The following is a 26,070-nucleotide window of genomic DNA, read 5'->3' on the forward strand; positions in this document are numbered from 1 at the left end:
TCTTAGAAGCAAACGTACAACTACAGGCGTCAGTTATCTAGAACTCACAAGTGCCGTGAAAGACCCTGTGTTTCTTTTAGCTAAAAGGGTACATTTACACTACTTTGTAAATTCTTCCTACAATAAATTATCAAGATATGTCAGAGATTATTGCTGTTACTGTCTTGGCGGATGTGTGCTTACCTTCCCTCAGCACCACCCTCTCATAAGCAGGGAACTTGGTCTGAACTGGTTGGGCTGACAGATCTTCCCTGCTCTTACGCAAATTCCTCTTGGAGCTTCGCAATCCTCGGAATCTCCAGAAGTCCGCTCTGTCGCCCCCTGGTGTTTTGGGGAGGGTGTACTGCACGCTGGATAGCTGCTCAGCTCTGGACAGAGAAGAGAGTAGGAGTAAGGTCAGCGGTCACGGATTCACTCTCGGGCACTTTAGGACAGTTCAGGTATTCAGCATTTAGGTACTGTTTGGAGAGAAAAGTTGTGGTAATATACTGTAACTGCAACACCACTGAGTTGTAAGTGGCTGTCAAACTGATTATTGAGTGCATTAGAAAGAGTGCTGAAGAAATGCTGATGAAATAAGTTCAAGGCCATTTTATATATAGACTAATTGATATGTTGTCTTGAGGGCTTGTACAATCTAATTTATAGCACAATGATCACATTATGAAGAGCTGAAATATCAGTATTTTGATATACATAAACCTATGACAGATTGCAGTGATATACAGATACACAGAGAATATGTATAACATATTAAGACTTTGCAGTGAAATGACAAGTCTTACTTACACACTTTCCACCATTACAGATGTACACACCACTAATTTAAGATAAAGGCCAACTTTTACAGTATCTGTTTCCTAAAGTTCATTGCAGATACGTCAATATATGTTATACGTTAAATTAAACAGTGGTAAGCAGTAAGGTGAGTAAAGCAGTTGGCCTATGGGGAGGAAACTTATTCCAAGTGGCGTTGAATAATAGAGGCCTTCCTTTGATGGATGTTTTTTTAAAATAATAATATTGAATTCTGAGTGTGTGTTTAGGGTTTTATGTTTTGAAAGACTATCCAGGGAGGGAGGTTTATCTTGGCTGAGACACTGATATATATTTCACAATGCTTAATGTATGTGATATAAATGCATGCAGCATATGGACAGCTATGTCTTTTCTGTCAGCAGAAAAGAGAGAAATCACTGTGTAAACACTGCCAGAGGCTCTTGAAGGCTGTGGAGACGGGCCGAGATAAAACGATGCTGTTGGCTGGATCATCATCATCTCTACACTACCGATTCTCAGACACACTGATTTCCTAGGGCCTCACAAACCTCACAGTAATCCTTATTCAACCATTTACCTGACGCACTGGATGTGTTAAATATGCCCTACTTTAAAAACACTTGCACTTTATAACAGACCTAAAGCTTTTTCTTATATAAAAATAATAAACATAAAAAATAAAAATCAGGATAAATGTGTAAAATACAGTTGATTATGCTCTCAAGTCCTTCCTCGCTACTCGCAGATCAACCACAATTATGATATTCCTATCTCCACCCTGTTCATTCATTAAGTGCCAGAACAAGCTGCACAAGTATGAAAAGGTGTGACCTGAATCTTCTTTTACCTGTTCTTGTTGGGTATGATGCCCCTTTCCACTTCCTGATGGTTCTTGCCAATGCGGATAGCGAGCCAGGAGCCTAATTTGCCGTTGTAGAGTGTGTCTACTACACGAAACACCTCGCCCTTGTTAAAGCTAAGCCCGTATGGTGACTCTTTTTCATATTCAAAATGTGTCCGGATGTAGAAGGAGTCTCCAACGTCTGATTCAACTATCCTCCGATACACTAAAGAAAAAGTAGAAAATAGCAAAATGATTACAGCAACCTTTTAAATGTGCTGGTTTTGATACCTAATAGATTGACACTACTGACCCAATACTTCATACTGCCATCACTCACCATCCTTCTTCTTTTGGGCCAAAATAGTAACTTCTTCTCCTTTTGGGAGATCTAGCAGAAACAGCACAGCCTCCTCCCGGATGATGTTAGCAAAGTCCACATTGTTCACCTACGGATGCAGAACAGAAGACCTATAAAAATCTACTTACAGTCCCATCAAAGCACAAGTGGACTAGCACACAAAATAGCAAGTCATAAGCTCTTAATCTTATGTCCCCAAGTTTATTCCACCAAGTTCTTAAATAATCAATGTTGAATGCAAAACACATGTTGAAAGCTACCAGGCTAAAGTGTGTTCTGTTCCCAACTTTTTTGGACAAAAAAACAAAACTGTTCCTGAAACAAAAGTAGGGCCATGTATTCCCCCTACAACCGAGCAGCCTCCTCCTCGTCTCCTGCTGCTGTCCCAAACACAATAACTTTTGTTTATTGACTATGCTTGAGGGGCAACAGGGGAACCAGAAACACATGGGCTGAATCACTGAACCTCAGAAAGACACCTTTATCCTTCCCAGAAATAGGAGGGCTTGACGTCTCTATCTCCACTCGCACACCATGACCAAAGGGAAACCATCTGAAGATGGAAAACAATGTCCTGGAAGTCTGAGGTGTGTTTGTACAGTGGAGAACGCACGCACACACACACACACACACACACACACACACACACACACACACACACACACACACACACACACACACACACACACACACACACACACACACACACACACACACACACACACACACACACACACAGGAGTGGGAGGAACACAAGACAGTGTATTCATTAAGAGAAGGAGATACGGTAATGGACAGCTTTGTCTGTAAGATAAATGCAGTCCATGAATGTCTACGTCGTGGAGGAGAAGAACTGCGTGGCTAAATACTCAGCCTCTTCTGTGCAGTGTAATACTACACAGATTCACAGTTATAACATTAAACAAAGCAGGTGTAATGCTTGGCTGTTATATAAACACATCTGAATGGATCCAACACTGACATCAAGAGGGCTTCCATCATCCCATCAACAATGTTACTCTAGTGTTCAGTGAAACAGAAAGTCAACTGTTCTGAGGTCAGAGTGGAAGAACGACTATTGTGTCTTCACATTGGAAACAAGGGGAGTTTTGACACGGGGCAGAGCCCAGAATGACTCATAGACTGACGGATACATTGTACTGTATTCCCAAGATCACTTTACAGAGAAATAAAACTATTGTGGCCATGGGATCACATAGTTTCAACACTGACTATCTAAGTTAGTGTGGGCAGCTACTGCTCCTCTATTTTGACAATAACACCAGATGTTCTTCCCACTTTCATACATGGGACATGAACAAAAATGTACAGTTAATACTGACTAAAAACAAAAGCCTGAATAAACTCTGACAGAAAACAATACCTTCAAATTATCTTACAAGCTACATAATAGTAGGCCAAATAAGTAACATATACACTACGCTTACATGTGCACAAAATCAACAGGTTGGGAGAAAACTGTTTAAAAGAGGAAATCAGAGAACATACTTCCACACCCCTGAATACTGTAAAACCTTTGCTTACATGCAGCAGATTTCTTCACCATCACTTTCCATTCTTTTCAAAGCATGGCTGGCATATTTGATAAATGATAGTGTAAATGATAGTGCAGCCTGAGGAGTCATTTGTCTTTGACAGACAATGAAGGATCAGAATTGTATAAATACTCCACAGTCCATCAGCTGTGAAAGCCAACTTAGATCTACCTATTTTAGCTTCAGTTGTCAGTTATCCAGACTTTGGGTGAGATTTTTTTGAAGAGACTGATCATTTTTCCTTTCAACCCACTAAACTGCTGCCTTACCGATATGCTTTCCTTCTGAATTATTGTCATGTACACAAAAACTGACCTACATTTACATTAAATCAGGTTTCTCCAGAAAAAAAATGCTGAAATGTGAGATTCTTCAAATGCCTCGCCACTATTAAAAAAAAAAAAAACTACATTTCATGTATACACGTTTACTGCAGAAAGCAAACAATAGCCAGCTTAAGTGATGAGTGCAGCGTACCCTGAGAATCTGGTCTCCCTCCTCCAGCCCTTCCTTAGCCGCAGGACTGTCCTCCAAAACACCTGCCACAAAAATCCCCACGTCGTTCCCTCCTGCTAACCGCAGACCGACACTCTCTCCCTTCTTGAACTTGACCAGCTTCATACTCGGCCTGCTGGAGGACACAGGTAGACAGATAAAATTAAACAAAAAGGTCAGCAAATCAGGGATGTAAAAACAATCATTCTAAGAGACACAAAACGCAGCCAGCTATTTCATCATGTTCTGATCAAAGCTGATCAGAATATCTGAACAAAATTTCAAGCACATGGCTTCTTCTTTAAGAGAATAATAAAGTGAATATTAAATACACTGGATGACATGAGTCAATACTATAAGGTGCGTTGGACGAGAGCATCGTGGACAATTACCTGAGGATGCTGTCATCATGAGCAGCGCTGGGTACAGGGGCATCGGACGGGCTGACAGGCAGATCCACGTCAGGCTGACCAGGCTGGGCATAAACTGGCTTTGGTTCTGTATCAAATACAAACACACAAAGTAAAATAACAAACACACTCCCAAAGAAACTGGTACACACTATAGACTGAACAGCATCAGTTTCATCGTTTTGTGAGGTTTGATACAAGATAGTTAGCCGAGTGTTTGGTAATAGTGAAACCAATTGTATTCAAACCAAGTCAAAGTGTCAACTTTAATCCATGTCAGATTTGGTGATGAATATTCATTTTGTAATATCAATCATACACATGAGTCTCATTTGGTGACATGCATATTTAGTATTTCTTTATGAAGACTGAGAAAAAATTCAATTTATAGTTCATAATAACATTTGATTAGATATTACCCAATAGACAACAGTTCCAATGGTGCGTTTTTAAACAGTAACCGTGGATTATCATGCTACTGTGTATCTAACCCCCGACACACTGTTAGTCTTTTTAATATTTTGTCTTGCGGCACAGCTCTACAGGAAAAAAAACAATACTTGTAGAGTTTATTAAACTAAACTAATCTAAACTTTCACTAAACCAAGCGTTAGTGGAACTCTCTCTGCTGTAAGACCTAACTGAAACTTTTGTGTACTAATGACAATGAAATCTAGAAATGAAGAAGGTGAGAAACCACTAGAAACAAGAGAAACCACTAGAGCTGAGGGGGTGATGGGCAGAGGTTTCCGTACCAGGCAGCGGGGGTAACTGTTTGTCATCTCTGGAACTGGCCTGGTCGCTCGTCTGTGACAAGATGCCGTCATCAGAGCTTTTAACTGGTGTGGACATGGTCCCTGGTTTAGATACGCGTTCCTCATCTCGACTTCGATGGCTGAAATAGACAAAAATTACACATGGCAATTCAGTACACGTGGACTGTCAACACCGTAAACAATAAAAAATGTCATTAATGCATTCCTTAAATAACTGCCACATCTTTGCTCATGCGTGTAAGAATTACCCTGTATTTTCTGTGAATGTTTATATAGTTTTGTCCTAACATCACCAGGAAGACTAAAATGAACCCAAAAGGATATAGCATGGACCATGGATGACGTGATAAGGACATGTGGACATAATAATGACTGAGAAGACAATAAGCTATTCAAAGAAGGATGTGTGGCTTTTGTCAAAAAGACTCTCCAAATGGCCAACTACACTCCGAACCATAAACTGATATTAATTTAAATTGGAGCAGACATGGTTATCAATAAATGATCATAAATGTTTTAATTTCCAAATGAAATTGTTCTGGATTATTGATGTAAACTCCCACTTTATCAACCGTTCCAATAAAAGCACATAGGCGGAGAAAGAAAAATCAAACCAAGTCTCCCAACATAAACGTCTGAGTTCGGATACTTTTCAGTCCAAGTTCCTGTTTAACCTGGATAGAATAAACAAGAGGAAACGGTGTGTGTGTGTGTGTGTGTGTGTGTGTGTGTGTGTGTGTGTGTGTGTGTGTGTGTGTGTGTGTGTGTGTGTCTTGTGGGCTGTGACTAACAGAGTAGAAAAGGCTCTGCTGCTTAAAACAATGGTTGAATTCCAATCTGGTCACATGACTGCCTGCTGGCACAGTACTTGAGCAGCATTCAGAAGCTTTAGTCGAAGAATGTGAAGGTGCAGGCTGTGCCACCAGCTCAGACTAGGCAACTTCTCCCATTCTGTCATTTTGGCTCATGCAGTATGAAGACTGTATATACAGTGTATGGAAAGTATACAGTACAGTGTAGTCACCCATAAAAGAAACACAGTAAAACACAAATGTAAAACATGGCATCAGTGAGTCCCGCAAGGGACTTTGTTGTAGAGGTAGAGGCTGGGGAGCTGCAGCCTAAGGATAAATAACAGAATTGTAATAAGAAAGAAAAAGAGAAAGAGAGAGAGAGAGAGAGAAAGAGAGAACTAACAGAATTGTAATGAGAGAGAGAGAGAGAGAGAGAGAGAGAGAGAGAGAGAGAGAGAGAGTATGTGTTTGCGTCTGTGTGTACTGGATGAATGAGAGAGGGGGAAAAAAAGAGAAAAACACAGCAAGAGCAAGGGACCGAAAGAGAGAGAGAAGTGAGAGATCAGTTGTGGCCTAAATCTGGTATTCCTTGCTGCAGAATGGTGCTAAAAAAGGCTTCACACTAACAAACTACATTAGATAGAAGTCTTTGTTCAATCCCCGCGCTTACACATTCTTACAGTACGTGTACAGGCGAGAGTGAGCAAAGGAAGGGAGAGACAGAAAAAGTGAAGGAGCAGAAGAGACGTGGCTGCACAGATATAAAACAAACAATACACAAATATGGTTTTGCTGCCAAACCAGAATCTCAACACTGCATAACGGTCCCAGTCTGTATAATTTCATCCATTCACAAGCTCCAAAATATTGAAAAGCTTACTAGATATACAGACATCTCTTTGCGAAACAAACCAAATTTGCAAGGCAACATTTTTGTGAACTAACAAGCTAACAATTAAGCATATTATGAACAAAATTTTTTTTTTTTTAACTAAAATGATTAATTACTCACATAAATGTATCTTTAAGTTGAACCATGACGAGCATTAAGAGGAGTTTGGGTTTACTTCCGTGAAAGACAAATGAAAGATAAATAGCCTATACTCGTGCTCACTAAGAGACACTTTGAATGAAGGGTATTTTTGATGATGTTTTTATTCCAAAACACACAACAGCATCATACCCCAGGGAAAAGAATGCCTCTAAGCCCTACAGCCAATCAGGTTAAGCAAACCATCTGGCTTGGGGCAAAGCACTGTGGGAAGTATGTCAAATTCCTTTTCCCCCTCCTAAACTGGGAGATAGTAAAACATTCCCTGACATCACATTCTTGGGACAGTCAGACTGTTACTTCCTCACTCAGTTCTTCAACCACAAACAAACATGAGAAGCAGGTGTAACTCCTCTTATGATAATTCCTGTGCTTACCAGAATAACCAGTAATACAACACGTGGAATGGTGCACACAAATATGGCATAACAATTGGTTTTCTAACTTCTGGACAGACACAAATTTGGTCCACAAAGATAAAAGAGGGATCAGGGAGAGAGCCACAGAAGTATAGGGTGTATATTGATAGGGCTCAAAACAAATACACACTGGTCTGTTATCAGAAAGGTGGATTCACTTACATTGGAAGTAATCTGTGCAACAGTGAACCTGCCCTCATCCTGCATTGAAACAATGAAGGTTACTCCACAGTCTGACATGATGTACCATCTCATGAAAGGGCAGCACTGGAGGTTATTCTGATACGAGTGACAAGCAACTATGCTAGAAAAGCCAAACTAGCAGCAACATAGTGATCTAACATCCTACAGCTACAGCTGCTGTATGTGTGGGTCAGTGCAAAACAAGTAATGTAAGAAATATCTCAATACAGCTATTGGTTTTCCAGCTAAATTTGGGTTTTGTATACCTGTTCCAGTGAGACATTTTGCCTTTCAAAAAGAAAGTTTGTTATAAAACAGCAGGTTTGGCACCCTTATCTCACATAGTCAGACCTTCATCTCATCAACATCACACAAGCGATGCCACTATTTAGCAATGATAGCAATGAGACATAAATAGTTAACAAAATTGTACATCTGGTTAGTTTTGTATTTAGTTAAAAACAACTTGGTCTGTAACATAGTTTTTAATCATGGTTTGGAGTACAGAAAGCCTACTGTGTCTGCGACTCAAGGCCTGAGTAAATATGATGAAATAGAAATATGGTTATACTAAACTCTGACAGTTCATTCCAGAACAAGTGCTTGAAGGCTGCATGGATTTGGGCCCCTGGTTCAATACTCACCCCTACTTCACAGTATCAAACACAGCCCTTGACTAAGATTAGAAACCAGCAAGAAGGCCTCTGTTTCTTCTCATTGCAGCCATTGATAGTCTGAGCATTAAGGATGCACCGACCATTGTTTTTAGTCCCGATATGGATACTGATACCTGGGCTTTGGGTACCAGTAGTTACCAACAACCGATCCGATACCAGTGTTTAATTAATAAGATGTCTGCCTCTCTGTGTGGAAGTGACTGGGATTATTATTGTATGTGAAGCGCAACATTAGGCTTAATTTAAACATTGTTTTCTAAACTTTGTAAAAAAAAAATAAAAAAAAATCTAAAATAAATACATAGATACGTTGTACTGAATTGTTGTTTATCAAAATAATGGTATACGATACCAGATCGGCCTATTGTCACCGATACCTGATCCATCGATTTGAGTCGGTATCGGACCAATATCCCAATATCAGTATCGGACCAACATCCGAAATCAGTATTGGTGCATCTCTAATTAGAATGGGTTTGCTCCAAAAAGTGCCACGCCTGTTTCCCTTCATAGTTCTGTTATCAACTGTCCAGTTCAAGTAATCTGGTCTCATCCAACTACACTCAGTATCTGGTGCTTACCTAATAAGCATACAATGCCTAATTTCCACACTGACTGAGAGTCACTATAGTCACTTGCATGACTTCCTCTAGCTACAAGAGGCTATAAAACCACTAAACTACAACAAGGATAACTTACTGGAAGCTCCAACTGGCAGTAAGAAAAGAGAAGGACAAAGAGACATTATGGCCATTAAAATGTTGTGAAAGAAATTACATAATGTGTGCAGAGTTTATGCAGAAAATAGCTATGAAATGGCACTGCATTAATGGAGCATGCATTATAAAATACAGATTTTATTGTAAGTGCTAATGTTGAGGTCATAAGCATGAGTAATGGCAAAAAGAGTCAAATGTATGTTGAATATTAAATAAATCTAGCTTTGCAGGATTTAAGTGAGTGACAACATAAAGCGGAGACAACCGTATACAGTTTGAAGGTGATCCTCTGGACAGAAAATGGTTAAAACTATCTAGTATTCAGACCTTGGTCCAACAGGAGGAGGTGGGTTAATCCCTCCCGTCTTCCTCAGTCCTCTCCTAGAGTAAGGCTTTATTGGAACTGTGATGGCGTGATGTGATGGTTTATGCATGCAATGACTTTATCTATTGATTTATGCATCAGTGGTGCAAGGTACTTACTCCGCACCCACTAACCCGCGTATGTGAACGTGATGTATGAAGTTGGAGTGGTGGGAGTATGGATGTACGAGTGTGGCATGTGTGACAGCTGTGTCCCATTACCGGATTTGCAGTTAGGTGTCAGTGTGCATGTGCACTTCGCTTACCTGCCATTGCTGATCTGCCGAGGTGAGTGACGGGGAAGGTCCGATGGTTCAGGCCTGTCAGGTGAACGTGATCGACTCCCTCGCCCGTGGGATCGATTGGAATGGTCAGATGTCAGTGAATGTATTTCTGAAATGTCTGTGAAATTGAAATTAAATATGTATTAGCATCAATGACGTAAATCAAGATCAACTTATTTCAACTTCTTTCTCAGTGCTTAAAAAAAAATTACAGATCCGTCTTTTGTATTAAAAAAAACACGGTCACAGCTTGTGCAATCAAAGGCCAGCTGCACCCAACAAAGTACTGCTAGATGTCTGTAGTCTCACCGTCTCTGTCGGAGTTATTGGCTGATGGGATGCTGTCATCAAGGTCGGGAATGTTGAGCAGCGTGGCTCGCTCATCTCTTTGCACCACCATCTTCAACTTGCCCTTTGACCTCTCGATCAGCTTCTTGGCATCTATTAGTGATAGGTTCTCTGTGACTGTGCCATTGATCTGCCAGGGGAAGAAGAGAGGGCCAGCATGAGAACTGAATAGACAAGCCATCTTCACGGCGCAATTTTCCTGTAGACCCCACAATGTGCTGTTAATAACTATGGCATCACCACAAAGAATAATTGTGAATGTATCTCACAACAATAAGGATGCAGAGGAGGCTATACTGTAAATAAGTTAAAACATTTATATAATTCGGATTGCAATGCGTTTAGTGCTGTCAGAGACACAAACAGTCTCAAGTATTGAATCCCACATTGTATAAATGTCATTATCTTCATTCAAATATTTATGTGTATTGGTCTTTGGCCTGGTGCTCAATTGAAAATGTATCTGCCTCACTTCAGAACACTTGATACAGTAAATTGGATTTTTAATTCATCTCTGTAATGTAAAGGAGGATTTTACCCTCCTTAGAGATTGAGTGGATATAAATTCAAAGGAATAATGGAATGTGTGGTATTCCTGCGGGTGAGCCTGCATACCAATGAACTGTGACCTCCACTTTCTCAGCAGCTCAAAGATTCCCACAGCAGACTAGTCTCAGTAAACCTGGCTGATACTCAGTTCTCTTTCATCCTACCTCATTCCTTCTGCTAATGAAATTATTTAAAGCTAATTCTTAACATATTCGTCTTTTATGTTTAAAAATCCCTGTCTTATCCATTCATGCAAACACTGCGCTCTTTTCTCTCACCTTAAGCACAACGTCTCCCTCCTGGATGTTTCCATCTCTGGCAGCAAGGCTCTCAGGAGAGATGTCCTTCACAAAGATGTGGCTGGCCAACCGCAGTCCATATTCTACTTTCAGAGTTAATAAGCATAACAAATTAATATTAACAGGGCGCATCAATTGAACTCATCACCACAAATCGGCACTCTGCAAATAAAATACACAGAGACTAGTCAACATTAAAGTTCTGATTGACTTTGAGTACCAGAAAGATGAGAAACTCTAGAATTTGTTTTATCCACATTATGCATAGAACATTTTAAGGTGGTCGGACAGTGTGTTGCTCACCTTCATTTTTGCGGGACTTGACCAGGGTGACTTTCGCAGGCCTTTGTGCAGCAGAGGAGGCTTGTGATCGGCGATCAGAGCGTGGTGAGACGCTCCTCTCCCGCGAGGCACTGTGATCCCTCCTGCCACTGCTGCTACGCTCACGCTCGTGCCGCCTGCCGGTGCCTGTGCCGCCGCTTGCTCCTGCATAGGCACTTTGGCTACCATGCCCACTGTGGTGCTCATAGCCATCCTCCTCCTCCTCATCACTGTCCTCTTCCTCATGCTCTGACATTGTCTCCCTGTCCCCAGGTCGAGAAACAGGGATCTGCACTTTCCTTTTACGACGAATAGTCTTGGAACAGACAGGAAGTTCTGAGTGTTAATGACAATTATTATGGTCTCCCTGAGATTTACACAATGTCACACAAAGACAAATACTGTTAAATATCTTCATCGTCCAACTTACTATCTTTGCATTTTTGCCACTCTTTCTGAGCTGCTGCACTGCGTAAGCATGCTCTACGTTGTCCATAGAGACTGCATTGACCATCACCACTCGATCATTTTCTCTGAAACGATGAAAAAATAGATGGAATAAAAGAGAACCGGAGAACTATTTAAGAAGAGCTTACATGATCTAATTCTGAGGTCAAAATAACAGTGCTCCACCAACCCATACACTATTTATAACAATAATCAAATACTTACTGTAACAGTCCCTCTGCAGGACCTCCTTTCAGCACATCAGATATCACAATGGACGTCTCCCCACTCTGGAAATGAGGGTTGTCTCGCCCACCTGAGATGGCAATGCCAAACCCAAATCCTGGGGCCTACACACAAATAAATACATACATACAGACTGACTGATACTGTATACATGGCAGTCACATAAAACATATGCCAGACTTTGTGGTAAACAAAAAAAGGCTAATAGGCTCTCTGAAGACTAATTATCAGTGAAAATGCTATTTAAGTAAAATAATGCGATGGGTTTTGAAAGACTGGGACATGTACTGTCGACAAGAGCAAAGCTTTGCTTTTCAGAGATATTATGATCGTTTCCATGGAGGTTTAGAGGACTTGTGTTTTTGACTACGCAAAAGCAAGCACCAAGGGAGAAAGACATGTGATGTAATCTTACAACCACAACAACATAGGTAAACCACAAGGCAGAGAACTGCAGGCAACACTGGCCTGCTCCTTCAGCCTCAATAAAGCCGCTGCTAATTAGATTACTGCAAGCAGGCCAGTCTAGACAGGTGCTCTATACAATCCCACTTGCACAACAGCATCAACTAACTACTACTGTTTCATTGTCTCAAAGCAAAGCATATTCAGAAACTCAAGACAATGAGTATATACATTTATCAGTTATCTCTGGGGGAATATGGGTTTGAATGGTTTGATAGTTAACCTGATGATGCTGATTGTGCCAGATGGGTTATCAGTTATATGCAGCGGTGCAATGTTTCATAATCACATATGACGTAATACTGGAGAAAAAGCACAGTGACTAAAGCCATCATCCCTCTCTTCCCCTGGAGTAGTGTTAAGGAGAAGAGAATGTTGCCAACAGGAAGGAAGTGAAATTAAGTAGTAAGGATGTGGATGCTGATTTCTGTCTTCCTTCGCCTTGTTTCCTGCCATCTGGGTTCCTTGACTATTGTTTCAGTACCACATATCCTGCATCTACAGCTGGCCCTCTCAGTACAGAGCGAAAAGAGAGATGGATGGGCAGAGAAAGACCGGGAGGAAAAAGTGAAGAACACACAAGACATACAGAGGGAAAAAGACAAGAAAGAGGAGAGTGGATTAAAAAGTTGTAAACACTTACCCTGTGAAGGGTCACTGTGTGCTGTTCCCATATGACCGTTTCCTCCATCGCTGCACTCTGCAAAGCAAGAAACAAGAGGGAAATTATTAATATATTCGGGCCAATTTATACATACGTACATCCAAATGCAGTCAATTACAATAATCATGCAACAAATGGAAGTTTCTAATGTTCAGTTTAGGAAGACTTTGAGCCTGCAAGGTTTTAAGTGAACTCTCATTTTTAGGCAGTAGTTAGTGGTAGTGATGTATTGGACTGCATTATAATGAACGGTCTAATGCCTTGTCTTTTACATATATAACGGATAGAGAGTATTTGAAATACCCGCCTGTATGCAGTCCATGACATAACCCACCATTAGGTACAGCCTCAAAACTGATCAGGGTTCAGTCTTCACCTCTCTGATATATTGTACATCATGTGGCTTTTACATTTCTTTCTTTATACCTTCTACTCGCTTTGGACTTGTTACACATTTTTAAACAGGTAGGAACACAAACCAACCAATTACAACTGATGCCAATAAGTATTTGCTCTATAGAACTGTTTATTATATATGTCTTTAGCTGTGGTTTTTATTATATCTTATTGTGAAATCCTTCTGTTCCCGTAAAGAAAAGTACAAACTCAATGAGGGCACATTTAACCAGTGTTCACACAATATATACTTATATACAACACACTATTGACAAAATGTCAATGACTCATAACATTCTGCAATCAAAACATTGTTTGTGTGGAGCTTTAGATAAGAGTAACAGTCAAAAAACTATGTGCATGCCTAATGTTTCTTTATCCTGTTCAGTTTCAGTAGTCAGAGTTGTTGTTGTTGTTGTTGTTGTTGTTGTTGGGCTCCCAGCAAGGTAGACTCTATTGCTTATTTGCACGACTAAATTCTAAAAGTCTACATGTGAAAAGATTATGAATGACAGCAGCATGAGTAAACAGCCAGCAGAGACTGACTGAGGTTCACAAGACTGAGTGAACACTCGTATATTATTCCAGACTCGGTCATCTGAGAGAGCTGAAGCAAAGAAGATATTTAGCTGCCCCTCTGACCTGCCACACTGGATTAAACTGATGCTTGGCATGCATCTTTTGCTTTCATTCAATCTCTAATTTAGTTACATCACACAGGTTTCTCTCGATGCATGATTCATCTTTTAGTATGGGCTTTTTTTTTTAAGCATGAAGCATTCAAAATGCTAAAAAAAAACCCACCTAATATGAAACTATAAGACTGTGATAATGTTACTACTATTAGATCAAACAGATGCTCCTTAATTTGGGTCTCAAAGCCCTTTTTTATTTTTTACTCCCAGAGTGATATGTCCCCAACTTTAAATTACAGCTGTACTCTGCTTCCCTCCAGCTGATAAAGCAACACTGCTGTCCTGTCTGTCTGCCTGCCTGCAGGGAGGCATGGCACAGCTGTCTGTAGCAGAGTGCTGAGCACAGTCCAACGTGGCAGGGGAAGGAAAAGACAAACACCACCACACGTGGCAGGGTGCTCATTTACTATAACTATTATCAGCTTTTTTTAAATAACACACCTTGTCATTAGTCCACCCTACACCCTGCCATTGTGATAATTTCCCTCCCTCACCCTATAATTATTACCTAATCCCTAAACTACCTCCCCATCGTCATGATCATAACTGTCATCACCTTCCCTTAACCCAATTACAAAGTTCACAGCAGGTTGACACTGCAATGCTGCCAACTGCATGTGATGAGGACACAGACCAGGAGCCAGCTGATGAGTGTCTGGTGATTTTAGACATGGCCAGACACATAATACTGCAGTTTTCTGGGACAAGGACACAAATGAACACAAAGAAGGAGATGCTGTTTTCTTCGATGCTTAAATAAACTACTAGTTGATTATTCGATAAAACGTAAATCAATCTTCTATTTGAAATACTTAATAAGCCTAATTGGCGTCAAACACTTGCTAGTTCCCGTTTCTCAAAAGTGATCTGTGTTTTGTCATCTTAAAAGCTAATACGTTTTGGATTAACATTATTTAATGACAATTTACAGAAATAAATATGCATTTATTGGTCCAAAAACATATAGCGAAAACAATCTTTAGTTGCAGTCCTAAACTTGATTATTGTGAATATCTACATTTGAGGTTTTAAATTGGTTCCCAATAGCCTATAATATCTAGAAGGAGAAAGAGGTCATGTAAATGCTCTGTATGTGGGGAAAGGTCGTTGTCTAGTCAGGCAAAAGAGACATTTCACAACTACAACATGTCTCACTGGTACTTATACAACATACAACCAACCTGCTGTTTAACGCAGATCTGTTTTCAGTCTGAATCCAACACCTAAGTATAGGCCTCTGGCCCTGTAGGAAGTACCTTATGTTGAACTTACTGTAAGGTCTCCCATTCTGTGTTTGTGCTCTTCCATTCACTTTGTTCAGTTCAGTTAGTCTGAACCTCTTGAATACACAGTTAACCCTTTGACCCTAATTTACATTGCAGCTCTGTGTGGAAGTTATTTATGTCCATAATTGGCGCAAAGGGCTTGGGTGTTTTCTCTCTTTCCCTCCATCCCCCTTTTCCCCCCGTTGTCTGCCCCTAAGACTCCCACAGTTATGCCACTATTGTGTGAAGGGACCTGACCCATTTAACCACGGCTCCCCCCGACATTCTCAAACACATCCATTCCTCTAAAGTGTTTTGTGATAAATTCATCCATCCGTTCATCCATTCATTCATCCAACAGTCCAGGCGGAGAGAGGGGGGCTACGCCATGAGAAAAAACAGTGTGCTGGGTTCATGTGACCAGGCGGTCAGGCAGGCAGGTGGCCTTGTTCTTGAACTGTGGTTCATACTGATAGGTAGGGCGAGGGAGGGGGATGAGAGCAAGGCTGTGGGCTGCTTATACAACTTACATATACAATACCAATGGACAAGGCACATTAATCTGACTGAGGATGACATCTTCAATGACATGTTCCTTTGTATTCTCTGCTCCCTTGTCTCTTTACAGTACCTCAAAGGACACAAATGAATGTCAGCCATTCAACTAAATCCATATTTAGAAGCAAGCGAAGACAATGACAAACATGAAAATCGTTGTGGTAAACATATTTTGCTCAACCAGATTTAAAACACTCTGGAATGACACACCCAAACACCCCTACACACGGACCGGAGACCTTCCAAGGGAGGACTTCGACTAAGTGAGTGTATGAGCCATAAAGGCGTAGACATGCTTGTACCAGTAAAAGTAAGAAAAAACGTATGAGTCAAGAGAAACAGGAGACAAATGAATGGCATTGCACAAATTAAAGTCTTTTAACAGAAAAAGCTTAATTTTGGGGTAAATATACTGTATATTGTAGCATTGTAAGGGCTGAAAAGAAAATATTTAAGGGCTGCTCCTTGAAAGTTGATGAGTTGAATCATCCCTCGGTCGACTTGGCATTCTTGAAGTCTACGGCCATGTTTATTTTATAATATCTATGATGAACTTTGTACTTTATAATTAAAATCATAAACACAATGGTTGAATAGATGTGAACGGCAAAAGTAAGTCATGGCAAACAAGACAGGTTTGGTGGGTTGCTGTCATTACCGCACTAAGGTCAGCCCGCCTGTTTGACGGTCGCACCAGGAGCAGAAGGCCATGTTCCTCGCCGCTGGGAGAGAGGGCGCAGTGAGCAGTCCTGGGAAGGGACGAGGTGAGGGTTGCTGTTAAGGTGGCTCACGGCCAGCCTTTCCAAGTTGACCTACAGCCAATCACGGGGCATGGCCATGGAAGAAATGCACCCGCTGAGTGCCAGTGTCCGTTGAGAAGTATACACATATTTTTGGCGAACACCAACGGTTCGCATTTGACTATGTTATTGTGGTCAAAATAATAACTGAAACTCAAGCAACTTGCTTTTAGGATTAATTCAAATTAAAAATATTAAAAGATTTTTGAAAATAATTATATAGGCTCACAGTGTGTATGTAAACTGGTAAAAGCTACACGGTGAAGGAGAAAGAACCTGTGTGTCTCTTAGGCTGCTTAGAATATTTAGTCCACTGGGACTCGGGCTCAGTCTCTCAGATAAGATTGTTACAGTAATTAATCACTGCAATGGGAAGCAGTGATTAACAGGCTGGCTGATTGAGTGTGAGGTATATGCAGGGTAGAAAGCAGACAGCAGCAGGCACAAGTAATGTTAGTTTACGCTTAGTTTTACTGAGACATGAGAAGAAAATAGAACCCAACCAATTTATCATTCTGCCCTTTTTTCAGCTGACATTTACCTATATTTTTTTTTCTGAAAAAAAAAAAAAAAAAAACACAGCTTTGGTAAAAAACTGTAACAGCCACTTTACTACTGGTTTACACTATAAATAATCAAACAAATGACCCACAATTACCCACACAAGCCACTGTGTTCTGAACAGACATTACAAACCCTAACAAATTTAACATTTGCATTTTTGAACATAAACAGCAAACTTAACCTAGCTATACTTTGACAGTACACTCAGTAAGGGAGCCGATTGAAACGGAGCAGACGGTTCGGTGGTGTTTTAAGTCTGTTGGGTGTTGTGGCCACTGGTGTGATGCAATGCTAGAAAGTAAATACACAAAGTACCCGTACTTTCCTCCCTTGTGACAACCATCATGTCAATCATGCTTATACTCCTTAATATGTGTAGTGACGCCCCCAAAAAATCCAGTATCGATTGGTGTCTGGATGAAAAACTGGCCAATGTGGTCTCATCTGTCATTAACAAAAATTCAGAAAGAGGAACTTTCTATGTGTAAAAGATATAACAGTGTAAAATTTGGTTCTCTCGTGTATTTTGTTACAGGACAATTTCACATCATATAAAAGCAAAGATCACAGAACATGTCCGGCCAAAACAAACATGAACTCATTTTTCTGGAGTAAAGTAATAATACAAATACCGATGGAAACAAAGGATGCGGTTTATCGCTGAAGTTACAGAGTTGTGTGAAACAATGGTGTGCTTGATGTAGCACAAACTGACGGCAGCCTAGTGTATTTATACATCCATATTAGTCAGGCTTGAGCTCTGGCCAGCAAGGCCCAGGGCTGGGAAACAAAGAGAAGCCACCAAACATGTGTACTTGTCTGCGCGCACACGCACACGCGCACGCACACACACACACACACACACACACACACACACACACACACACACACACACACACACACACACACACACACACACACACACCTAAGACTAAAGGGCCTCTTTGTTCAAGCTAGAGCCAGTCTGGCTTGGCCCTGCCAGGCCCACTATAACACAGAGTCCAGTACAGAAGATAACAGCTCACTCAGGCTCTTCAAAGACGAAGCCTAATCCAGTTCTTGGGGCATGGCATACTGATGAACAGACTGGAAAAATGAGTGATGAAACGGACAATAATAACCTGCTACAGAAAGCTTTGATAAATAGGGTCAGGTCAAGCATGCAAGTCTTCACACATGCCTCTCAGTCTCCATAGTAATCAAACGTGTTCACATGTACATAGAAACGGCACAGAGTACCGAGTACAAGCTGCCAACATTTTAAGAATCTGTGCCCTGTAAAACCATCCATTCTGCAACCAGATTAAAAGTCGGCTGATAAGCATCACTGGACTTTTGGGGAAATAGAGGCACTCGGCCACAAACAGCCACAAACGTGGACTGGAGTCACTTACACAAGTTGGCAGCATTAAGCACAGAATAAAACCACAGAGAAGTCTGCAGTCAAACACATCGCTACCTCGACTACTTTTTCCCCCCACATCCAATAGAATTAACTTTAAAAAAAAAAGGAAATCGACAAAGCACCAGGTGACAATGAGGTCATCTTTTCAAGATTAATGTCATGAGATGAGAGGTTTGGAAGAAGCATAATACAAGCTCTTTATCGGTGCTTTACCAGTGAAACTGTTGTCCGTCAGACCATTCATTACTCACCCCCTCCCTCTATCTAACTTCCTTTCATCTGAGTCAAAGGAATACTTCCCAAAGTGGGCGTAACAAATACAAAGTTTAAGAAGCAGTTTTTTAACAAAAAGGATGAAAATGTCGGAAAAATTAAGAACAAAGATTAAAGAATGCATGAGGACTGATATTTCTGCCACCGAGAAAGATCAACTCATTATTCACATCAGATTATTCTGAGATAAAGATAGAAATACTGAGCAATGGTGCTGGCAGCAGCAAACGTCTCGATGACGACAAGTATGAAGTAAAATCCTGACAAAGCTTTAGGTCAGTGTGCCTGCTCTTCTCTGATAGCCTGAGGCAGGATGTAAGAAATAACAGCCACATCACCCACAGGAAAACACTCACTTCCTGTTTGCAGGAAATAGCTTCAGCTTCCAGAGAAGAAATCTCTGTGCACATTATTGTAAATTCCTCCTGGTATACTCACCTCATCTTACGACTTGCAACCTAAAAAGAAAGCTTTGCTCCAGATTTAGAGGGCAAGTGTTAGTGAGTTTAATCTCACTGTGTTGTTATTTAAATACACAAAAGGTCAAACTAGGGTTTTTCATCATGGCTATCAGGCACCCCATAGACATGCACAAGTTCAACTACAAATACGCCTGTACCAGCAGCTCTACCTGTCACTGGGGCAATTGAAACCATAGTAACCGCATCTCCCTTCTTACCGGACCCAAAGGAAAGAGTGGGGCAGCAGTACACTCAAACAACATAATTAGAGACACACACACACTCTTTCTGGAGGGCAAGCACTCAACAGAAAACCCATGCAAATGCATTAAAGCCTCTAATGTAAGCTTTTACATTCTGTCTTTCAGGATTACTGTGCTATCCTGCGAAGTGCACATGAACTAACAAACCAGACAAAATATTGGTCGTCACTTCCAGCATTTAACAGATGAATTCAACAGCAGCCATTTTTAGGGCAGGTCATTACTGTGATGGGAGGAGAGGGCTGCAAGTGTGTGCACACACATGGGTGTGCAGATGAGGGCAAGTAGCCAATAGGCAGATGACGATGGTGGTGATGCAGAGCCTCAGTCAGCAATGATGTACTGTTGTGCTGACATGCTCAAATATGCTTGAGTTAATTAGTCTCAAACAGCAGCTATACTCTGCCATACAGCCCCCTGAAAACCCCTCCATCAGGACTCTCCTCAACATAACATACCAAATGCACACACAGAGACAGACAGACAGACACCTACGACTGTAAACTATCTGTCACAGAGTCACTGCTAGAATAGTGAGGGTAGGAATAAAATACCAAACCTATAATCCAGGCTTTTGGATTAAAACGTTAATCTGAGCCATGCTTCCCTCTGAAGTCTACTGCTGCTGTCTCATGACAGCAGACAAAGTGAAATGGATAGATGGACGGACGGATGGATAACTGGATGGACAATAGCAGGATGTAGAACTAAGACCGGTGTGATGTCAGCAAACAGGTTTCTTTCAGCATGAGTTTTAGCCCCTATTTCACTCTTACTCAGTCAACAGTTTTAACAAACCTTTAAGAACACGCAAGTGTGGTAAACTCTGCCACTGACAACTCCAGGTATTTTCATGCATAAATCGCCACCCATCATGTTTGTGCGATGTCAAACTGGTGCAAAAGTTTCAGACCCAGTATACTATTTCATCTCCGCACGCACATTTAAGGCAAAACCAAGCAGTAATCTCTGAGGTATATCATTTTGAAAGAGCTGATAGCTGGTCCACATGATGCAAATACTTTGTTGCATTGGATGAGATTTGAACAGCCATTAACATTTTGTATGCAAGTTAAAGCCTATGCATCAAAAGGGGTTTTATCAAACAATTAATCTAAACTTTGAGGAATTACAGTTCCATAGTGAGATATACAGATTTTGAAAAATGTCAAAGAGCCCTGGTATTAGTTCTGCAGCCGTTTGCTAAGCACTCCGAGTTTAGCAAAGACAAATTGCATCCCTGTTTCTTGGCAGTTGATCAATTAGCTAAACATACTTTGTGTGTTATGCTCAATGTTCAGAAAACCAGACATGAGGGACTTTAGCTCTGCTCTGTTGAGTTGCAATTTGAACAGGGGAAGCACACAATCAACATTTTTCTTGATTATACTGTTAATTGTATACATTTTAGATAAAATGTGTAATATCCATTTGCAACTCCTATGCTTGATCACAGAAATTGTATGCAAATCATTCAGGTAATTTGTTTCCACTTGAATAAAGTGAAAGTTTCATTGGAGCCTCTGGGCCAGGTGCAGGCTGTGATTATTTCCAGTGACCACAGTGCAGCTCCACAGAGCTGATGTTCAGTAGGCTGTTCTCTGCTAACCACTGACCCAGACACACAGCTAGGCTAGGATAGCATCTCATGTGCCGCTTACCCAGCAGCAAAGTCATCTGAGCTCAACCACACCAGCTTCTCTATGCCTAGAGAGACAGGCAGAGTTCAGGTCACAGAGTGGTGACTTCTGGTGGGATTCTAACTTTCAACTTTTCAAAAATCCTTTCCGTTGGTGTAGTTCAAGCTTTTGGATTTGTCACAAATTTCAATATTCAAATAGCCTCATGGCAGCGCTTCTCACTCTTCGGACTTGAGGTGCCCACCCTCACCAGAGCGATGAGTGTATTTAAGAGCTGGAAGATGTTTTGCTAAAAGGAACGCTTTTCTTTTTTCTGGTAACAGTCCAAGGCTGGATCCGACACCCAATAACATACATCTAATGCCTTAATATAGCTCCACTTACTGTGATCATCTTGTGCAAGATGGCTATTTTCCGCCTCATAATAATAATGAAATCAAAGTCAATAACTTAAAAAACGTCACAATTGGTTGATGTTTTGGTCGATTAGAAAGTAATATGAAAATATGAGTCTGACAGATTTTCATATTACTTTTTTGACAGTTTTCAGCAATTATTGGGTTCTCACACTTTTACTTATTACTGGTATCAGTACATGTGGGCTGATGAGTGCATATGGGGATATACACTTTGGTTTTTCATTGTTGGTTAAGGTGGACTGTATCTAGACATGTGCAACACACACACACACACACACACACACACACACACACACACACACACACACACACACACACACACACACACACACACACACACACACACACACACACACAACTGGAACCTTTAGATTCAGCCAATCAACACACACACAACTATCAGTATTCCCACCTTACCCCTCCCATCACACAAATACACTCGACAGGAATGTGCCGATAAGGAGACATGGCCCAGCTCTCTCACTCTGCAGGTTTCTCATTCCAAACACTTTCCCTCACTTTTTCCCCCGCTTCAGACTCTGGATTTTTTTGCCTAAATCTGCCTCTCTGTTTAACTTTGAATCCGTTTCCCTTCTCTTGTCCCACTAGGATTGAAAGCAAGGCCAGAGAACATCACAACAATGGAATTAAATGTGATAATATAATGTTACTGGGACAATTTAATACCACAGAACCAAAATAAACAAGCATCAGGGAATGTATCAGTGATACTTATTAGTCTTCTTGAGGTTTATAAATGATGCTTGCCACCTCACACTATGGTAGGGTCGGACACTGGTGAAACTCACTGTGTACGCGCACACATTATGACTTTCAAATTTCAAGTTGCACAACATCTTTCAACCATGTAACTCTAAACCACAACTCATAGTCTGCACAATCACATGGTGCCATAAAACAAGGGGCCAAGCCCACTCAATGGCATTCCCAAGCCTTCTGAGGACTTTGCTACAAAAGACATGTTGTGGGGCAGAATCTATGGTGAATTAATGAGTTACTGTTGGAGCGGCCATTTTCCCAGCACTTAACTGGCAACATAATTACCATTCCCCAAAGAGATGAGAGATAGGGAAGGGGCGCATGCATTCTTTAACAGATGCACAAGCACAGAGAAATAATACACAAATGACTTCTAATGGCATCTAAAAAAAGCACAGCACCCCTATTAGAGAGGAAGGGTACACCCTCAAATATACCTAATGAACTAATTACAATGTGCAAAAGGAAATCTGTAATGAAGCCTAGTTATTCAGCAGTGTACGTACAGTGAGTGAAAATCATTACGCTATTTTCAGAAGGCTGGCAACTGAAAACTGAAGGCCAACAGGAACGAGGGGATCACATCCACATCCTCTATAGTATCTGATACCAAGTCGGAGTGTTGTGATCCGTACAGATCCGCCCTCACAGTTTCGTCACGCATGTGAACCATGGATAATTACAGTACAACGTTAGCCATCACAGTGGGAAATAAAGTTTTACTGACGTTCGTTGTCCGCCAATATTTAGTAAGATATGCAATCAGGACATCGGCATTTATGCTTTTCTAGTCGCCCATCTCTGATTATGCTACATTGTAAACAACCAATCCGTATTTAAATCATAGACAGTTTAAATTGACAGAAAATCGCATCGCTAACAGCTGACAAAGTACTGTTCAGTTACATTATGACGCGTTCAGGCTCTGTTTAGTAAAGATCAGTATTGGGTAAAGGTCAATTTTAACGTAACATGATGTGTTCACATGTAATCTCTAAAATGTAGTGTTTGTGAGAAACTTGAATAAATACAGTTATTTAAAAGGAGATGTATTCACAACATCATAAATAGATATTAGAGATTAATTATGACCATTTACACTACCTTTTAAGCAAATAATAATACATAATTAAAACTACTCATGACAATACAATCCTTTATTTCCTCATCATTCATGTACACTGATTTCAGAGCAGTTGAGATGATTATTGGGACGGTGGCAAACCACTTGTAGACCAGCTGCTTTAATTAAACAAAAGGGACCTGCATCCACCTACAGTATATAGATCATCAATGATTGCCAATTAGTATTGGGGGCAAAACAACATGATCAGGGATTTCTAAAAAATGTATGTGCTCCCTTTTTTCATTTGTGATGATGTGCTCTGTGATCCGAGCTGTCAGTTTTATGACAACAAAATAAATGTTGTGTAATTGCTCCCCGTTGCTGTGTCTACGGTGTACAGAGCAAAAATGTAAGTCGCTTTGGATAAAAGCGTCAGCGAAATGAAATGTAATGTAATGATCCGTTGCATCACTAGTTAAGTCGGATTATTAATTGAGTGGTCTGTATTTGAGGCCTGAGATGTTTCAGCATGTCTTTGAGCCGTTTGGCAAGTCAGATCTTTTCATAGGTCACTATTTTTGTGACCACTGAGCTAGGGCTGTGCGGTATGGGCAAAAATTCATATCACGGTATTTTGTAAGATTCTGGCGGTTTCACGGTATATATTTTTTTAAACAAGTAAACACATTGATTCCATTAACAGCACCAGTCAACTAGACAGCCGCAACAACAGTAGGCAGCAACATTGACTTTTTACAGTTTAATACTGGGAGCGCAGTGGAGCTACTTACCTGTCAGTGTAACTGGGCTCAGTCATGGTTCACACTTGTTATAAAATTACAGCGCCAAATTGCATGCTGAGTAGAGTTCGCGCACAAAAAAAACAGGAAGAGACAGACCGGAAGACACGCCACACATACAGCTGTTCGCCACCCAACTTCCCAGCATTCAATTTGGCCGTGTAATTTTGAACCATAAGTGAACCAAGTTACCCTGACAGCTAACTAGCTCCACTGCGCTCCCAGTATTAAACTGTAAAAAATAAATGTTGCTGTCTGCTGTTCTTGCGGATATGCACGGCTTGTTGACGCCACTGGTCGCTGACGGCACCGCTGTCTAGTTGACCGCCGTAGCGCAACAGTTGTTACGTGTAACCACCGGTATGACGGTATATGAAAAATTCATACCGGATGGAAATCTGAAACCGGTACACGGTTTGAACCGGTATACCGCACAGCCCTACACTGAGCTGCTGGAAAAGTCCCAAGACAGAAAGTGTGTTGCGATGACGAAAGGCAACAGTAAATTGTCATGTCATTAGCTGTAGCACATCTGCATATTTCAGTTCTTAATATGATGATTTTTATATTTATTGCAATTGTTTGAGGTGTTAAAATGCTATTTAAAAACCCACTGTGAATGAAGAATGATATGATATTCTGCACCCGTGACCTGTTCTCAAGGCACCCCAAGATGCTGCAGCACCCACTGTGGGAATCACTGCTCTATGCAAACTGAATTTACGGATATTTTTTCCATTAGTGAACACTTTTAGCCGATAATAAAATACAAAATATATATATATATATTTTTTTTTTATGTTGTGTGCTATGTAGTCATCCATCTCAGGTGATCATGTTTCATGATACAAAAGGGTAGATAAATACATTGATGCCGGTGTTATATATATATATATATATATATATATATATATATATATATATATATATATATATATATATATATATATATATATATATATATATATATATATAATTTTTTTATTTTTTATTTTGGAAGGACCGCAGGGTGTGATTCCCATCTCATTTGTGGACAGGACATTCAACAAATGCAGTGCCCCATGCCAAATTTCTATTTTTCCAAGTGATTGTCACGGTCATATTTGTGTATGCTGCTCTGTCCGTTTTTTTTTTTTTTTTAAACAGAGACAGGAGATAAGGATGAGCACAGAGTTTTTTTATTGAAAACACCTAAGGGTGGGAGGTGGATTGATTTCAGTATGTACATATGGAAATATATTTATATTAAGCAGGGGAAAAAAATTATATGAATTAAATTGCAAAAAAAGGTCCCTACGAGAAGCAAATGCTTCTGATATCTGGGAAATTTACAAACAGATACAGATAATTATGCCTTTATCATGTCTCCCACAGGGTGATTCTGACTGTTTCTCAGGAAAAATAAACAGTGCTTTTTTACCAACATTGCGAAAGATAAGCAAATGAACACACAGCAGTGTGTGTATGTGAAGGCATATAGGGCAACAAGCCTTGGGATGAATCTGTTCCAGCCTCTTTCTCTCTTCCCTAACCAGCTGAGCCACGGCTGCCACATGCACTCTCTTGTCCCTTACTGCTTCCCCTCTCTCTCGCTCTCTCTGTCCCACACACACAAAACACCCTGTGTCAAATCCACT

At 40.6% G+C, this 26,070-nt stretch overlaps 1 protein-coding gene across 1 annotated transcript in view; it reads right to left on the reverse strand.

The window, feature by feature from the left end:
* Positions 1 to 26,070, reverse strand: part of tjp1a (tight junction protein 1a) — a gene marked incomplete at its 5' end in the record, with an annotated part of 96,090 nt that overhangs the window by 15,648 nt on the left and 54,372 nt on the right. Inside the window, 15 exons of the mRNA XM_079216855.1 lie at positions 184 to 368; positions 1,628 to 1,847; positions 1,962 to 2,070; positions 4,016 to 4,166; positions 4,426 to 4,531; positions 5,199 to 5,338; positions 7,646 to 7,684; positions 9,043 to 9,054; positions 9,692 to 9,827; positions 10,019 to 10,187; positions 10,885 to 10,988; positions 11,209 to 11,542; positions 11,657 to 11,759; positions 11,899 to 12,023; positions 13,028 to 13,084. Coding sequence (XP_079072981.1) covers positions 184 to 368; positions 1,628 to 1,847; positions 1,962 to 2,070; positions 4,016 to 4,166; positions 4,426 to 4,531; positions 5,199 to 5,338; positions 7,646 to 7,684; positions 9,043 to 9,054; positions 9,692 to 9,827; positions 10,019 to 10,187; positions 10,885 to 10,988; positions 11,209 to 11,542; positions 11,657 to 11,759; positions 11,899 to 12,023; positions 13,028 to 13,084 — 1,990 coding nt within the window. The remainder of the gene's footprint in view (positions 1 to 183; positions 369 to 1,627; positions 1,848 to 1,961; positions 2,071 to 4,015; positions 4,167 to 4,425; positions 4,532 to 5,198; positions 5,339 to 7,645; positions 7,685 to 9,042; positions 9,055 to 9,691; positions 9,828 to 10,018; positions 10,188 to 10,884; positions 10,989 to 11,208; positions 11,543 to 11,656; positions 11,760 to 11,898; positions 12,024 to 13,027; positions 13,085 to 26,070) is intronic.

Source organism: Taurulus bubalis, assembly GCF_910589615.1.
Source record: "Taurulus bubalis genome assembly, chromosome: 4".
NCBI lineage: Eukaryota > Metazoa > Chordata > Actinopteri > Perciformes > Cottidae > Taurulus > Taurulus bubalis.